Consider the following 17685-nt stretch of genomic DNA (forward strand, 5'->3'; position numbering starts at 1 on the left):
AAATCCTAAAATGGACAAATATATTTTTGGCTTTCTAAATCTAAAGGTATTTTATCAAAGAGACTGAAGCATTAATTGAAATATTTATTTCTTAACAGAACAACTGTGGATGCATGAAACCCCTTCTAAGATCAAGCAGAATTTGATGCAAAGGTGCTGGTTAGTTTAATGTGTCAGGAGAGTCTGCAGGAACCAAATGAGAAAGCAGTGAGTCTGTGTCTGTTACAACCAGGACTGGCACTGCTGTGTTTAAAACTGAGGGAGAAAACCCATTGATTGTAGAGTATGCTCTGTTTCATTTGATTGCTGCATGCTGTTTTATTCTTTGGCTCTAAGCATTTTAATTGCTGGTATAGTGATTTTTCCGTCACCCTGAACAGGCTTTGTGACCAGATGTTATTTGTCAATTGTCCTACAGTAGCTGGCAATAATATAATTACAGAAATATAGAAAAATATGCTTAGCACTGGGGATTAATAGCCAATCCAAGCATTTTCCTACTGAATAATCTTTTTTCAAATATTCCTTCTCACAGCAGTCCAAATTATTTTCTAGCTCTGCATGAGGTAACTTCCCAAGCATTCCAGTTATATTTATTTTTTCTAATGCACTTGTCAGCTACTTCATACTCCACCCCAACTCCTGACAGCAAGGCAAATTGAACACCCTCTCATGGTGGTTTCATGGGGAACCAGCTCACAGCCTCAGAAATGGACTGCACCCAATGGCAGGAACCCAAAAAAAACCTCACCACTTCCACTTTTTTCAATGTGCCTGCATTGTTCCAATTGCCCTGAGATATAACTACTGATTAATTCTGCTGTATAAAAACATGCAAAATGGAGGAAAGCTGTAAGCTTTCTATTTTTCCCCCTGCTTTTACTCATGTTCACAGTAAAATTTCCATCAGCTTCAATAAACTCTGTACACCAGACTCACACTAACACAGTTTCATTAACTTATCTGCATTACTGCTTGTTTATTGCAGTGGAAGTGAGTGGAAAATCAAAGACAATGGGATAAGAAACAATCCTATTATCCTGTCCATCAAGATTGCTCTGGTTTTAGAACTGAGGTTTAGTTTTATCATTGGCTTTTTTGGTCACATAAGCTTTTACACCTCTCCTTGCTGACCACATCCATTTTAGTATGTTCTTGTCACTCTTGTCTCAGTCTTTCAACTCTCCTCCCTCCTTCTGCTGCTGGGCTGCCTTCTTCATCAGATCTACCCAGGGGCAGCAGACAATTTGTCAGCAGTTCAAGGTACTTCATGATCCACTCAGATGGCAACAGAGAATGAATGTCTAGATAAAAATAGTCCTCCAGATCTGAGAATTTCTCTGTGCCGTCAAAACATGCAAGTCCCAAAAGGCAACAGTATGCATGGAGAAGGTGATCAAAGCACAACCAAGCAAATTTCTATCACATCCCTCCAACCCTGTAAACCAAGGGCATCACCATTCAATTACATGGAAAATACTTACTTATATTGCCACATCTTATCACCTGTATCAGAGATCACCAATGCATCCAGTCTGCCAAGACAAATGCAATGATATCAGATCTACTGCATGCATAAATACCATTTGCAAAATGGGATGGGTTAGATTTCGCCTCAGCGTTGGTCACCCGAACATTACTCAGTAGTTCTGTTGGAATTGGAGTGAGCCACAGCTGGGGGAAACACCACGGAAAGAAAGATAATCATACATGGCACTTGTTCCTTTAGCACACAGCCTCTCTGGACTGCACTTGCTGGTGAGTTTGTGCAAATACTTTAGGTACATGCTGTATGTATGCCTATATAAAGGTACAAAGGTAAAAGTTGTGTGTGCATGCAAGCATGTTCGTACCAACATATAAAAAATATTTCTTGATTTTCCATTTAGGAAAATTGAGTAATTGATGACAATCCTGTTGCTCCTAATGTTCGGCTGGGAATGTGCCACTTTGCAGGGCTGGTCCAGGCTCTGAGAAACAACAACTTTAAAATAAAATCAGAGATGATTTTGCATTGAGACATGATCCAGGTGTGCACAAATATCACTGCTAGTTTTTTTTCTACATCCAGATATCTTGGTGAGATGAATGTGCCAGAGTACTACAAGTGCTCAAGTTTTTAAAACAAATGACATATCTTCACCCTCAGCACCAGATTCATATTTTTATGTGAAGCTCAGAGACTTGAACCTGCTACCTCCTGTGAGCCAATTTCCCCTTGGATCTACACTGCAGATTTCAAGAGTTGGAATAAGTTATGCTTTGGAGAATAAATTAGTTACTGGCAGGACAACTTTGGCAACAGATTCATCTCCTAATCAGTTGCTCCACTAGCATTCTTCTAGCTGGGAGAAAAGGCCATGTCCTCTTCCTCTTGGGGCTGCTGTTTCTCGGAGTGAGTTTGTAATAAGATTCAATTTGGAGAGCAAAAGATGTAATGCTTTCTGTTAAACAGATATGCTCCTGCTCTATTAAGGCACATGGGATTTTTTTTTCTTTTCTTTCTGTCTCTTTCATGAGAACAAAAAGACTAGAAGTGTTAGTAGTAGAAGAGGGGAGAAAAGCCTAATTAAAATTAAGGAGGATTTGAGTAGCTGAATTTGAATAAATACAGGACTTTCCTCTGTATGATGAGAAGCAGCAGAGCTGCCTTCCCTGGGGGGAATCTCTACTTCTCATCCTCTTCACGGCTGTTGTTTCACTTATTTCTTGGCTCTCTCTTAGATGTCTTCAGAGCCTGCAAGCCACTATGTCTGATCTGTTGACGTAATCAGATGCATGGTTAGCCATAAAACACTTTAGTTAATGTCTTTCCAGAATGCAGGAAACTAAGCCTCTATCCCATGAAGATGCACATTACTGTTCCCGTGCAGAGCCTCTGGAAAAGGGGGCACAGGACATAGATCAGTTTTCATGTGCAGCCTGTATCAGAAACTCCACACAATTTCCCTCGCCAGGTATTTGTTGGGCTACAGGAGCATCTGTCAATTCCCACTGCACACCATAGCTCCATTGCCCTGGGACTGGACATACAACTAGGAGAGGACTCCTGAACACAGTGAGTATGGAATGTATTTCCTTGGGCATGACTTGGGAAGTGCTGTGATGGGATCCAGAAAGCTGTAAACTCCCAGAGCATTAATTTGCTCTCCTAGCACCTATTGTGCATGATACCGTATTTCTGGGGTGACAGCTGGAGATGGAGCCAGGTTCTGACCACAAGAGCTGTCCCTCCATCCTGAGATCTGCTTCCCACATCACTGGCCACTTCCTTGTATCCTTGAGCCTGACATATTCCCTCTGTCAGCATGCTTACGGGTGCCCACCTTGCTGTTTTTGTCTTTGTCTCACTCCACTGCAGCTCCCTTCTGACGCAGACCCTGCTTTGCTTCTGGGATGGTCTGTCTTCCTTGTCTGCAGGCTCCCACATCAGCAGCCCTCAACCAGGGTGGGAAGATGAAAGTATTTTCTTTTCTTTTCATTTCTTTTATTTTCATGAAGAAGAACGAGGACACAGGAAAGGAAATAAAGAAAGGCTAAAGAAAATTTTTCCCTCAAATCCATTTTATCCTATTTTTATTTGCCTTTTTGTTTTTCTGAAGGCTGTAGACAAAGAAGAGAAGGGAATTTAACTATATCTAGTGCTGGAAGAGTTCCATGGCTTTGTATGTCACATGCAGCTTTAAAATCTTTCTGGGTTTTGGAAGAGGAATAGTAAAATGCCTTCATGGTTGCACTGACTTGGACATTTTTCTACCTCTTCTCTGGTGCCATTCAATTGGCTTTTCCCACCCAAGCAGCCACAAGCATTTTTTCCTTTCAGGCAGAATCACTACCAAGCTGCCCTTGAGAGACCCCAGGGAAGAAGCAGCCTGTGCCCAGGCCATGCACTCCCCGGCGAGTTTGGCATGCAGGTTCCCCCTTTGGCGATGGTAGAGGGAGCCCCAAGCTCCCTGCTCACTGCCCAGGTCCAGAGCAAGAGGGTTTTTTAGGTCCACACAACCAGCACCATCCCTCCCAACAAATCTCACCCTTCCTCTCCCTTCGGTCCAAACAATAAAAACTTGTCTCAAAGTTTTAATAAAGACGAACATATAATGTATGTGTGATGTCAGCCCCATGTTTAAAAGGCATAGCAGAGGATATTACTCTGCCCTGGGACAAATCCGAGGCGAAAGTTTTCGCTTCTGGAGTGATGTGGGATGTTTAAACCCAGGGCCGCCCCTCTCCTCCTGTCAGCTTGGGAATTTATTTTCGTGGCAAGAAGCAGGCATGGCTGGCGTTATCAGTAGAGATGACATGAGAGCCAAACAATGGGGCCTTTGAAATCTTCCTCTCCACGCAGTGGCATAATTCATCCGAAGAGGGGCGAAACATATCGATTTAGAGTATCTTTAAAACTGGGCGGCCCAGGAGCTGCTGTGGGAAGGCGCCCAGCGGGGGCGAGGCCGGGAGCAGCGGGCTGGGGGTGGCGGGGGTCCCCGGGCCCTGTCCCGGCAGGTGAGGGATGCCCGAGCCCCCATTCCCAGGATCCCAGCGCCACCCAGCGGAGAGGCCGGGCCGCCACCGCGGGGCCGGGGTCCCCTCCCGGGGCAGATCGGGCGTCCCAGTGGTCCCCGCTCCCTCCCTCCTCGCCCGGACACACTGCGGGGAAGGAGGTGGACAGCTTGCAAGGATATGGTTTTAAAACCTCGCTTTGTATTTTCGGCTTTTTCCTCCTCTATTGAGGTGGAAGAGCTGGATCTGCCAAGCTGCAAAGCCTTAATGAATTTGGGAAATCAAGGAGTAATGGTGCAAATGGTGTGGCAGTGAAAGTTTAAAAAAATTATTAAAAAAGGAAAAATAAATCATGAGGAGGGGGTTTTGGCTGGGACTCCATGATTCCGAAAGGTCAGTGGTATCATTTTGACGTTGATTATGTAGCTGTTCTGGTCTCAAGTCAGCTCCCCTCCCCTCCCAGCGTGGTGTGCGAGGATTGTATTTGAAAGGGAGGAAGCAGATACTGAAAGTGATGGCTGATGAATTGTCTAAACCCTTCAGGGACATTTCGTGCGGGGGCTCGAAGGCAGCTCATCAATAAAAACCTCCCGGATGGAGGAGGGAAAGCGAGAAAGGGTGCTGGGAGTGGGGGGGACATGGACCCCGCAGGCACAATTGCTCCCCTTTCCCCTTTGATCTGGTGGGGGATCATAGCAGACACAGGGCTTTGGAGGTATCGGTGTAAAAAGGTGTGTACGGACGGGGGGAAAGGCGGGGAGATGCTGCCTGTAAACCCATATAAAAAAAAAAATAAAATAAAATAACTGAAATTGGTTTTACGGTTTTCCTGCTGCTCCAGCACCTCGGACCGGCCCTACTGAGGGTCGCCGAGGCGGGAGGTAGCGGGACCGCGGCCACAGCAGCCGTGCCCGGCCCTGGCAGGCTCGCTCCTGAGGTGCGATCTTGGATTATTACTTTTTTCCAAACTATGTTCGTAAATCATGTAATAATCCGGCACTCAGTAACTCTGCCCTACCTTTGAGTGGGTCGTTATGTTTTATGGGCTTTACTTAAAAATTAATGCAAACCTCTCACGAAAGGAGAGGGGGATACGGAGGGGGAGGCGGCAAGGAGGAAAGCAGAGAGCGGGGAAACCTGCTCCTGATTAGTGCCTTCCCCAGCAGCGGGGCCGGGGCTGCGGGCACCGCCGCGATGCCGCGGGGGGCGCGCAGGGTCGCCCGGCGATGGTGGCTGCGCGCATCGCTCCGAGCCCTTCTTGTTCCGAAATTAAAACCCCCCTCACACACCCTCCGGTGCTACCGACACGCCTACCGTGCCAGCCGGCCCCCGAGGGCTCGCTCCTCGCTGCCCACCCGGCGAGCCCCGCTGCCTGGCGCCGGGGGCGTCCCGCGGAGCTTTTCACGCGGGTTTCTGCGGGAAGAGGATGCCGGCCCGCCGGGGGCGGCGGCGGACGGAGGGCTCGGGGCTCGGGGGGAGTTCCTGGCGGGGCGGTGGGGAGCGGGAGAAAAGCTCAGCCCTCCGCCAGGGCCGGGGGCACCGCTGGCTCCCTCGCCCCACTGAAACTATTTGTCTGCTGCAAATGGTATGGAAAGTAATTAAGGTCGGCGCATGTATGAAAATTATTGACAATGTGTAAAGTTAGAAATCTCATTTGATCGGAATGTAAACTTGGGCGGGGGAGAAGCCAGTCAAAAAGGTGCCGTGTGTTCAGATCTCGGGCCAAAGCGTGTTTGCCCTTATTCGAGGCTGTCAATGGGGTATGCAGGGCAGGATCGGGAGACGGGGGGGCTTTTCTTACAGCCTTGCAGAGACACGATGAATCCCTACAAACGCTGCCGCTTTATTTGCACTAGCTCTGCTGGCACTTGCGCGACATTTACCACTGAGAACCGCGCAGGATGTGAGTGGATGGAGGGTATCGGGTCCCACACCCGTGTCTTTTTCAGCCTTCCCTCGGAGGTCTGCCCGAGCCCTGAGCCTGCCTCCTTCCCGGGAGCGCGGCGGAGCCTCCACCTGTCCGGAGCCGCCGGCTCTGCTGCCGCCGCCCGGCTGCCCGCACTGCGCCCGGACCTCGCCTCTCCTGTGATCTCGAAACATCCCGCTTCTTATTTTACCCCGCGCCTGTCACGTTTTATTTACACCGACAGAGGATGCTCGGAGACAAAAGAGTATTTTTTTTTTCTACGTCAAAGATGTTTTATATTTTTGGAAGGGTTGTGTTTCCTTTTAGAGAGGTGACCTATATCCTGACCGCTGTAGGGGGTTTATTTTGATGCTCCGGGAAGTTCAGCTGGAGCTGTGCAGAGATGGGAGGGGATAAAATCTTTAACATTGTCATCTGGTATAGGAAACGCAAAGTCTACGCACAAAAACACTCGGTGGAAGTACTCCGGGGCTGACACAAAACCAGCGCTGTTACTACACGAGGAGCGTGTCTCTGCGCAGATTTACTCGCCGCGGTGTCCGCTCAGCTCCGGCCGGCTGCTGAAATACTCGTGTTATTTGCAGGGCGGCCAGGTCCCCTCCTTCAGTCGGAGCCCCTGCTTTACCCCGCAGCTGGGGGACCCCCTTTCTCTCGTGTCCCACCGTGCCGGGGCCGCGGGGAAAGCACAGAAGGGCGTGCGGACTAGGTGGCCCCCTGGACCCCGGCTGACCACGGGCTGGCACAGCCCCGCAGTTCGGTGGAATTCGACTTGGCTGAGCCCTGGGCTTAGGGAGCTCAAGTGGAGCGCGGGCACCTCAGACTCGCAGGGTGTGTGTCTGCCACGGCTCCCGGGCAGTGATGAGGCTGGGATGGGATATAGGGGATACAGATAGTCTTGGAGGGGGAGGGCTCGGACTCGAGGATTAAAATGCAACAAAATCTTGTGCGTAAGTGACCCCCGGAAAGTCTAAACTCTGTGAAACTCTTTTTCAGCCCTCAGCAGAGACCAAATGCCTGTGAAAGCAGGACCTGTCCGGAGGCGGAGGATGGGATGGGCGGCGGGGGGCGGATATTTCTCGTCCCCGGTGCTCAGTGCTCGCACTTCCCCCCGGCGGGGTCCTCCGGCCCTTGAGGCCCATGGAGTCCCGGCTCCCTGCTGGACGCCCCCAGGAGCCAAGGTCCGGCGGGTCCAGCGTGGGAGAGTTGAGTAGAGAGTCTTCTCCCACCTGCTGAGGCTGATTTTCCCCTGGAGCACACTTCCCTAAAGGCAAATAGATTCTGCTCTTCGGCTGGCGTCTCGCCCAAACTTTGTTTCCCGCCTGGTCTTTCTCGCCGTCCTCGGGCACTGAACAAAGCTGCCCCGGCCCTGAGACTTGTGTAGCAGGGAGGAAAGGGAAAGGTGCGGCCCTACGTTTTTACGATCACCACATTCGTGTAGGTGTCCTGTGTTTAGCTTTCTCCCACATTCATACACTGGTGGAAATTTTCACTGTATTTTCACGGAAAGCCGGTCAAACCCACTTGGCGATACCCCAGGTGATCCACTGTAAAATGCTACGAGAGGGGCCCGCTCTGTGCAAGGAGCGTGTCTGGTGATGCTTTTGAAGTCAACCTGGTTTTTGGGGCGGGGGGGTTTCCCACACGGGAAAATGCAGTGCATTTGCCCTGAATGTCCTTGTCTGCCCTTGAGATGGGAGGTGTCTCAACCCCTCAGATTTTCATGCTCATCTCTCCTTTTCCTCTGCTTCGGTAAAGGAGGGAGAGATCAACTCTTCAACAGGAGCTGGGAAGAAGCGTCCCGATGGCAGTCTTCAGGGAGACGTCTATAAAGAGTCACGCCTGCTGCCCATTGCGTATGCAAAGAAAAAGAAGGGGGGGTGTTAAAAAAAAAAAAAAAAAAAAAAAAAAAAGAGAAAGAGGAAAAACCTCTCTAAACAAACATCAGGATCGCACGGCTACTGCCAGAGGTCCCGAGATGTCAAGAGGTCCCGGGAGCAGTACAAAGGACGGGACAAGACCGCTGAGAGTCCCTTCCCAGCCTGGCCTTTCTACTCCCTCTGCCACGGTGGGATTGCCCCCCTCCACACCCTCCAGGTGGTCGCCCCGGGCCGCCGGGGCCGGGAATTGGGCGCTGCGCTGCGGCCGCAAGGCTCCTTCAAGCTCGTTAAAATGCCCGCATGCCCCTCATGCGGAAAGGGATCTCTGTCAGCCGCTGTAGATCGAGATCTAAATCCAGGCACCCTGAAACTGACAGTTGGAGGAAAATCCTCCAGGGCTTAAGGAAACGCACTTTTACAATACTGGAGGGATTTGTTTAAGTTTCAGTCTCGGCTTTAATTGAAAAAACGCTTCTCATCTGCAGAACCTCAGAGGAGAGGAAAGAGCCTGAAGCACGCAGTTTAAAAAGGGAGGAAAAGAACAGAAAAAGAACAAAAAGGGGGGGCGGGGGGGGGGGGGAAAGGACTCCAACATAACCGTAAACATTTATCTTTCATATTTGTCTTCCATTTTCTTAACTGGTTTAGTCTAACTTATTTCATTTAACTCACCAAGCAGAGGGGACTGTGTTATGAACATGAAACTGAAACCGCAATAATGAAGAGATTTCCTAGAATAAAAACTATGATTATACTACAACATCTGAGTAACCAAATCTGCCAAAAAGTTTAATTTCCGTATACTTTGGTAAAACAAACCAGTTGTGCTCCGAAACTAGGATCAGCTCAGAAATGGATACACCAACCAAAATAAACATTTCCACAAAACAGCAAATGCACTTCTGTTTAATCATAGGCAATTTCAATCATCTTTTTAGAGGATCAGGATCATGTCTTGGAGACTTTTAAACGCTGTGTTTCTAACAAGCATCTGCTGCGAAGAAGAGGATGTCGCTAACAGGTAGAAGATTTAATGTGTTAGCCCTGACTCCCGTATCAGAACTGTGTCAAGTCAGGATTGAAGCGGCTTTGCCACCGGGCTGCCTTTCCCGGCTTTGCTTCACCGTCTGTCCTGTCTCGCACCGCCGAGAAACCAATGACATCCCGGTACATCTCACATCTTGTGTTGGGAGCAAACGATTTTTCCCTCCCGACTAAAAGTAATGATCAAAACGAACAGCCTGAATTGGGGGCAGGTTAGAGTGATTTGCAGGCAACGATCCTCCCCCTTGCCTTTAATTCCTTTGGTCTCCTGAAATCGCAGAGATTACTCGGACGCGTCATCCGAAGATGACATTTAGACAGACATCCCGTCGAGGAAGGTGGAAAAGCACCCTCGCTCGTCGATCTAAAGCAACGAAAGATGTTTATATATAAAAACCACAGATATTTTTGAAAATGTTTAAAATATCAGAATAGGTCGTTACAATGAGATCAGGAATCGCACATTGGCCTCCCTGCCTTTCCAGGGAACGACAGAAAAAAAACAAAAAAAAAAAAACATAGGAGGATAGGATAGGTGGGTAGATAGATAGATAGATAGATAGACAGATAGATTTTTTTCCCCCCTTTTTTAAATTATGGGAACAATTTAAATCGATGCCTCAGGAAAGGTAAACATGGTTCTACGGACGGAGCGATTATTTTTTCTATTAAAAATGTGTCGTAAACATTGCCGGGCTTGGTAGTGTTTTTCTTAGCTTATCCTCAGATACAATCAAGCCATTTTCGGACACATTCCCATGTATGTAGCAGTGGTGATCTGGAGGAAGCTGTCGACGCCTGTTCAGTTAATTTAGGTTTTCTTTGTCTAATTACTGTGGAGCTTAGGGAAAAGGAGCTGGGCTCAGGGCAGTAAACTGACACTTGGGCTCTGTGTGTGGTATCCAGGCAGAGTTTGATGGAAAAAGCCTGCTTCCACTCAACTGCAGGTCACTGTCTGGGACCAGCCCCACCCCCTCCCTGCCCGTACCCACCAGCGAGCTCTCAGCACGGAGCTGCACTGGAGACAGACGGACACACAGACACACACAGAGCACTGCAGGCACGCCGTTGACACGGCGTCCCGCTCTTCCCGCGTCCTTCGCACCCCCCTTCCTTTGCTCCAGCATCCCTGTCTGCTCTTGTCCTGCCGCCGTCCTCCTTGCGTCTCCAGTTTGATTCTGGAGCCTCCTCCATCATTCGTGAGCAGGCCTGTGGCTCCGCCGGCCCCTCTCCTCCCTGCCCTCTCTGGCTCCGCGTTTCCTCCTGCAGACGGTGTTTGCCAGAACGCATGACCCACCCATTGCAGCGGGGGAATGTCCCCGGGGCGTGAAGGGAGGGCGCATCCCTGGTCCTCGGACTCTATCCCGGCTGCTCGATAAAATGAATGACATTTAATGGGACCGTGGGAGGCGGCGAGGGGTAGGGAGAAGTCTTAAAAAACAGATACCTTGCAGGCTTGAGCAGCAGTAAACATTGCTGCCTCGGGCTCTGCAGGGTGGGCGACCCCCTCACACGCGTCTACACCCGCACCCGACAGCATCAGTGCCCGTGTGTCCCGGGGCGCCCCGGCGGAACTCAGGGCTCGACTCGCCCCGCGGCAGTGTCTGGATGAGAGGGCACAGCCGTGCCTGTGGGGCCGAGGGAGCCCCGGGAAGGCGGTAAGCGCCAGTCCGGCAGCAGGAGCGAGCCGGGGATGGTGCCGCAGCAACAGCAGCAGCAGCAGAAGCAGCAGCAGCGCCTCTTGCCCAGATGACGGGTGGACAGAGGCCAGCTGGAAAAGGGGTGGTCTCTTTCTTCCCCCTCTCGCTCCCCCTCTCCCTTTCTCTATCTCTGCTGCTTTCTCGGCCGGATTTAGGGGGGTCTGCGGGAAAGAGAAAAAATAATAGCAAGATTGAAGGAACTGATAGGCGATGGCGTTGTGCCTTTTATTTAAAAAAAAAAAAAAAAGTATATATGAAAGAGTAACAGTGCGGAAGAGATTGGGGGGCGGGGGGCAGGCTCTTGCGCTTCCTCTGCTTGCCGGATTAGGCAGCGGGATGGTCCCCAGGTGGGGGGCAGAGGAGGAAGCGGAGCGGCGCTGAGCGGACCCTCCGCGGGTGGCGCGGGGCAGGGAGGGAGAGGGCCGGACCAGAGCCGGGGCCGGTCCATCCCGCCCAGTGCCTGGCTCCAGCGGAAAGCAGAGGAGCCATTGCGCAAGGGACCGTGGGGAGGGATGCGCAGGGCGCTGCCGCCTCCCCACCGCCGCCCGCCGCGCTGAGGAGGTGCCCGGAGGACAGCGGCTCCCACCGCCCCCCCGCTCTCCCCCTTCAGGGCACCCCCCGCCCCGGTACCCACCCCGCCCGGCTCCCCCCCTTCCCTCCCAGCCTCACCCCACCCTGCCCCATTCCCCTCCCTCCGCCAGATGACCACCGAGAGCGGGCAGCAGCGGCTGGAGCCCCCCGTCCCTCTCCGCTCCTGCAGCCCGGCTCCCGGAGCTCTCCAGATGAGCCGGCCGCCCTCCTCCGCCCTGGAGACCTCCACCTCCTCTTCCTCCACCTCCACCTCCTCCTCCTCCTCCTCGGCGGCGGCGGCGTCCTCCAAGAGCAAGAAGGCCAGCTCGGGGCTGCGGCGGCCCGAGAAGCCCCCCTACTCCTACATCGCCCTCATCGTCATGGCCATCCAGAGTTCGCCCTCCAAGCGCCTAACCCTCAGCGAGATCTACCAGTTCCTGCAGGCCCGCTTCCCCTTCTTTCGAGGCTCCTATCAGGGCTGGAAGAACTCCGTGCGCCACAACCTCTCTCTGAACGAGTGCTTCATCAAGCTGCCCAAGGGCCTGGGCCGCCCGGGCAAGGGCCACTACTGGACCATCGACCCGGCCAGCGAGTTCATGTTCGAGGAGGGCTCCTTCCGACGGCGGCCCCGCGGCTTCAGGAGGAAATGCCAGGCGCTGAAGCCCATGTACCGCATGATGAACGGGCTGGGCTTCGGTGCCTCCATCCTCCCGCAGGGCTTCGACTTCCAGGCGCCCCCCGCCTCCCTCGCCTGCCACTCCAATGGCTACAACCTCGACATGATGCCCAACGCCATGGCCAGCGGCTACGAGGGACTCAGCGGCGGCCACCACGTCCCACACATGTCTCCCAACCCCGGCTCGACCTACATGGCCAGCTGCCCGGTGACTGCCAACGGGGACTACGGCCCCGACAGCAGCAGCAGCCCCGTGCCCTCGTCGCCGGCCATGGCGAGCGCCATCGAGTGCCACTCGCCCTACACGAGCCCTTCGGCTCACTGGACAGCCTCGGGGCCCTCTCCCTACATAAAGCAGCAGGGCCTCCCCGCCGCCAACGCCGCCTCCTCCGGCATCCATTCCAGCGTGCCCTCCTACTCCCTGGAGCAGGGATACCTGCACCAGAGCCCCCGCGACGACCTCTCAGGTAGGGGCGCGGAGGGGCGGCGGGGGCGGCGGGGAAAGCGGCGCCGAGGGGGTTTTCTCTGGCAACAAAAATTTCTCGCGGGGAACCCCGGACCACCACGGTGTCGGAAAAAAAGAGGTGCATTGTCTGCGAGAGGGAAAAAAATACGCGTGGGTTGGAGCTGTTCTGTTTCGGGACAGGGGGGCTGTTTGAGGTGGGCGGCTGTGGGCACGGCTGCGAGCATCCCTCCTGCTTGCCCAGTGCCAAGAAGGAGCGCACCGAGGAAAGCGCTACTTCGCTCCGGCTCCGTCCCGGTTTGCGCGTCCCCGTCCCGGTGCCGGCGACATGTGCGCGGCGGGGACAGCGGGGTTGGCCTCTCCGCCCCGTGCTGCGGCTTCGCTTGGCGGGGAGCGCCGCCGGGCATCGCCGCCGCCTCGGTAAACCGCGCTCCGCGGAGACGCGCCGCGGGAGTAATCAAATAAAGGCGTCAAATATTATCCTCTAAACCCTACCCAGGGAAAAGAAGGGAGTTAAAAAGAAAATAAAAACCCTCTAACACCAAACCACCCCCTTATCTTAAAAAATGCTAGAAAGATTAAAGCGGATCGAGTATATTTCTGCAACCGGAGGGAAAGAGTTTTCTGGTCGCTGTCTCCCACCCCCTCACCCCCTCCCCGGCCGGTGATTACAGACAATGTCTGCTCAGAAAAATCCGAGCACAAAAATGGGTAAAAGATGTTGGGCTCTTACGGGGAATTTTTCCAAATAGCCCTTTTAAACGTGGGTCCCAGAGGTTAAGCAAACAAAGACAGTCTGGGCTGGACCACACCGAAGAGGATTTTAGCCTGACTTAACCCCTATGAGAGCGGGGTCTTGTTCAATTTTATGGGAATTTCAACAAGTAACAAATACAGGCGACCCTCAGCTCTGGGTCCCCTCCCGCCCCCTCCCTGGGCGCCTGTCAATCATTCTCCTGTCCTTCTGCGAGCGCCGCAGCCTGCCCTGGCCTTCCCACAGCCCGCCGTGGCCGTGGGGAGAGCATTCACCACGCGAGTCGCTTTGCCGTCACCCCAGAGGGACGTGGGCTGTCAGGGGACAACAAGCAGTTGCAAACTTTCCTCCCTTAAAACCAAAAGCCCCCAAACCCTGAATAGTCCTGACGTGCCTTCTGGGGAAAGGCGGCTGCAAGGCGGATCGCCGTCGTACCGGCGTTGCGGAGGAGACGCGTCCCCAGCTGGGCTCCTCTGTGCCCACAGGGCCCTGCTGCTGATGTTTAAAGCAACTTTTCGGAGCTATAGCACGTCTTTCCACGTGCTTTTTACAGCCGCGGCGAGAGGCCGGCGAGTTCACAAGGGCATCCCCCGCCGAACTGCGTACCTTCTCCGTTAGGAATTTCTGCTTTGGTTTGTTGTTTTTGCTTGGATTTTTGTTTTCTTTTCTTTTTTCTTTCTTTGGATCTTTTCTTCCTCTGTTTGTTTTACTATTTGCGGCCGCACAGTCCGCCACGCAGGGCCCATGGGGCCACGCGAGGTGCAGGAGTGGGACTGGCCCGGGGAGCGGGGCTGGGAGGCAGCTGCCCCGTCCTCCTGCCAGACACCTGAGGTAAGAAAGCTGATTCCTGGAAGAGAAATTTTCATCCAGAAACAGCCCAAGAATACCTCCACGGAACAAAAAGCAGGAGAGAGAGCAAGGGTTCTCGTCCTCTCGGAGTTCCACTGCGGTTTCCGAGGCCGGGGCTGTTTAAATCCGAATTGTTTCTGTTCAAGGACGGATACAGACTCATACGGACCGCTGGACTCTGTCTTAATGCCGACCACGAGCGTCCGTTCGCAGCAGTTCCCATTTAACACCATCACTTTGCAAAACTGTGTTTCTCCACTTGTTTTCTACAGTTTTAGTATCTGGGCCCAAGACTGTAGTGCAAGCCTTAACTAGTCCTTGATTAACTGAACAAAAAAAAAATCAAACAAAATTCTTCATTTTATATTGTTTTTTTATTATTATTTTTTCGAGTGAATCCGATCCTTATTTGTGCATGATATGTAAAATCTCTGTGGCACAAATATTTCAGAGGAGTGAAAGGAGGTGGGGGAAAAGGATACGAGCTTTTTTATTGCATTTATAATCAGCAATAATATTTCTCCTACTGTCCCTGCAAAAGCGGTAGCAAGTAAAATTCGCCTTTCCCTTTCTCTTAGTTAAATGCAAAGCAAATTCGGTGGCAATCACTGTTGATCGGTCAATAACTCTCTACCCATGACAGCGTCAGGGAGGACTTAAAACCGTGAATTTACATCAGACCCAAGAATAAGAGAGGTAAAAATTGGAAACAGGAGGCTTGGTTCTGCTAAAAGGATTTTGAAGCTGGGGGGCAGGGGGAGCTGGATTTTTTTCGCAGACTATTAAATCCTGCTAAATGATTGAATCAGGATTGTAATAAAGTGCCCCAGTTTATGGTGAGCATACCAGCAGGGTTATTAGAAAGCCGAGGAAATCCAGCGAAATAATCACTTTTATAAAGTGAGCTCTGCGGGGTGAAGGAGGGGACAATGCCGGAGGAGAACGGGTTGTGCGCGCCGCCGGCCGACGCCGCCAAAGGGTTCGGCTCCGCCATCCTGAGGAAAACCGGGGACGTTTCCCTCCTGTTTCTTTCCTTTCCCCCCACCTACAACCTCACTCTCCTGCCTCTCCTGCTCTTTCTTTTGCTGTGGGTTTTTTTTTTTTTTGAGGTTTTTTTTCTCCTCTTTTTTTTTTTTTTTTTTCCCTTGACCCTCGGTCATATTTGACAGGATCCCGCTAGCCGAGTTTGACATCCACACGCCAAACAAAAACCCTCTCTGGCTCTACCCTGCGGGCCTAGCTCGGGCAATGCTCCCCTCCCCGCCGGATCCAGTAGGAACTCTGCCAGACCAAAGATCCCAGCACGGTCCTGCTGCTCGGTGTTGGGGGTGGGGTGCCGTCTCCCATGCGGCCCCCGAAAGGCTGCCTTAGGCTGTGGGAAATTACAATGGGAATTTGCAAGGTCATTTGCATGTCGGTGCCACGGATGTACTTGGCTTGTTGTTGTTGATGAACCGTAGGGTGTATCTTGTGTTTATGAAAGCACACACGCGAAAAGGCGTGAACGCTCTTACACGCGCACACATAAATAAATACATACTGTATCAACACACAAATGGATCCTGACTGGAGTTCAACCTGCAGCCGCTCAAGTCAGAAGCAAAATCGTCTCAGGAACGGGGTAGGGAGAGGGAAGCGTGAGGAAAGATGGGAATCGGGTTCAAACGGTGTGGTGCACGCAGGAAAACACGCAAGTGGCATCGTCTCCACTTTCTCACACACACGCACAAAACACACATCCCCCACGCAGAGGCTGAACTACCCCTCCACGCTGAAAAGTACCCAGGCAGGGGGCAGACAGGCAGCGCTGCGTGTGTGCCCACGCAGGAGGGATGCTCAGAGATGTCTGCCAGCCCGGGATGCGGCCGGGCACCGGGCACTTGTCTGTGGGCATCCACCTCCTTGCCTTCCTCTCCTCAGCCTGCGTGCCACACGGCTTGGGAGTCTCGAACCTCCTCGCAGAGCAGGCTCTGGGGCTCGTACGAGCACGGGTGCAGCTCCGAGCCGACCTGCAGGCGATGAGGGGCTCCGGGGAGTTCACTTCCCCTCCTCGCTCGGGGCAGTGGAACCCCCGGTCTCTCTGCCCTGCAGCAGGTCAGGCTCTGCCCCTGGGGGAGCGTCCAAGTCCTCTGCCAGGAAAGCCAAAGAGGAGTTACCAAACCTTCCAGGGGAAGGCGAGACCGGGGGTGAGGGAACGGTGTGCCAGCTCTGTGCAGGCAGCCTCTCTTCCCTGCGGGTGAGGGAGGAAGGACTGCTCCAGCCGGGAAAAGCTCTCCGACTTCTGAGCAGCTCTTGTTATTTCCTTCTCTTGCAGTGGGACTGCCTCGCTACCAGCATCATCCCTCCCCGGTGTGTGACAGGAAAGATTTTGTCCTCAATTTTAACGGCATTTCTTCGTTTCACCCGTCCGCTAGTGGATCTTACTACCACCATCACCACCACCAAAGCGTCTGTCAAGACATCAAGCCCTGCGTGATGTGAAGGCCGCGCCCCAACAGAGACAATCAGGTGTCACTGAACAGAGCCGAGGTGTAGACGGACCCACGCAGATTAAATATAACGTGCACTCTGATAGCATTGATAGTACACGAGTCACTTAGCAAATTTGCCTAAGGAAGCAGTGTTTTCGGTCCCACTCCACCCCCTGAAGGACACGTACAGCCGATATAATGCTCCAAAGGTGTTACTAAAAGAAAAATGCCTTGCGTGATGTGTTGGGTTAGGGGGGACATGAATGTCCTTATGCCAAGTCTGACCACCTTAATCATAAACCGGCTTTCGGCGATCTCCTAAAGAACCGAACTTTGGGAAAGGGAACAATCCGACATATTTTTATATGAGAAAGTGTCTTTGCATAAGAAAAATAAATGTCTCCGCACCTGCGAGGACTCCCCATTCTGTTACTGCGTTAGCGAGAAATGTATTTTTTTGTTGTGTTCTCTCCCCGAGCCCCACTAAGGACACTTTGTATGGACTTCAGCACCAACCAATTGATATTATTGAAACAGTATTGTTTAGCCCTTTCGTGTATAGACTGTAAGAAAAGTTCAATTTCTTTTCCAGTATTGCAGCAATACAACGTTTTGTTTTTTATTTTTACAAAAGTTGTTTTCTACCACAATATTTTTAAAAAAATTATTTTAAATAAATCTCGTGTATACTCACACACTATTGCTTTAAAAGGAGAATATATTTGCACTTATGTATACTTTTTACAGTTTGCCAAAATATTTTGATGTAAAAATTTTTTTCCCAATAAAATGTATATAAACGACATTCACTTGACAGGCAAGCCACTTATTGTCCCTTGGCTCTTTCTGAGAAAACT

The 17685-nt window shown here is 51.9% G+C and overlaps 1 protein-coding gene across 1 annotated transcript; it reads left to right on the forward strand.

Moving 5' to 3' along the window:
* The first annotated feature begins 11717 nt into the window (after window positions 1-11717).
* Window positions 11718-17576, forward strand: FOXF2 (forkhead box F2). The gene is made up of 2 exons (XM_033082451.2): window positions 11718-12758; window positions 16672-17576. Exons 1-2 carry the CDS (start codon window positions 11747-11749, stop codon window positions 16836-16838), a joined length of 1179 nt encoding a protein of 392 aa, XP_032938342.1. The 5' UTR covers window positions 11718-11746; the 3' UTR covers window positions 16839-17576.
* The last annotated feature ends 109 nt before the right edge of the window (window positions 17577-17685 follow it).

This window comes from Catharus ustulatus, chromosome 1 (genome assembly GCF_009819885.2).
Source record: "Catharus ustulatus isolate bCatUst1 chromosome 1, bCatUst1.pri.v2, whole genome shotgun sequence".
Classification (NCBI taxonomy): Eukaryota; Metazoa; Chordata; class Aves; order Passeriformes; family Turdidae; genus Catharus; species Catharus ustulatus.

Excerpts from the sequence above, each read along its gene's own strand:
- FOXF2 (XM_033082451.2), top strand. The coding sequence starts at position 11,747 with ATGACCACCGAGAGCGGGCAGCAGCGGCTGGAGCCCCCCGTCCCTCTC. Across the intron at positions 12,759-16,671 it reads CCCCCGCGACGACCTCTCAG|TGGGACTGCCTCGCTACCAG; the intron begins GTAGGGGCGCGG and ends CTTCTCTTGCAG.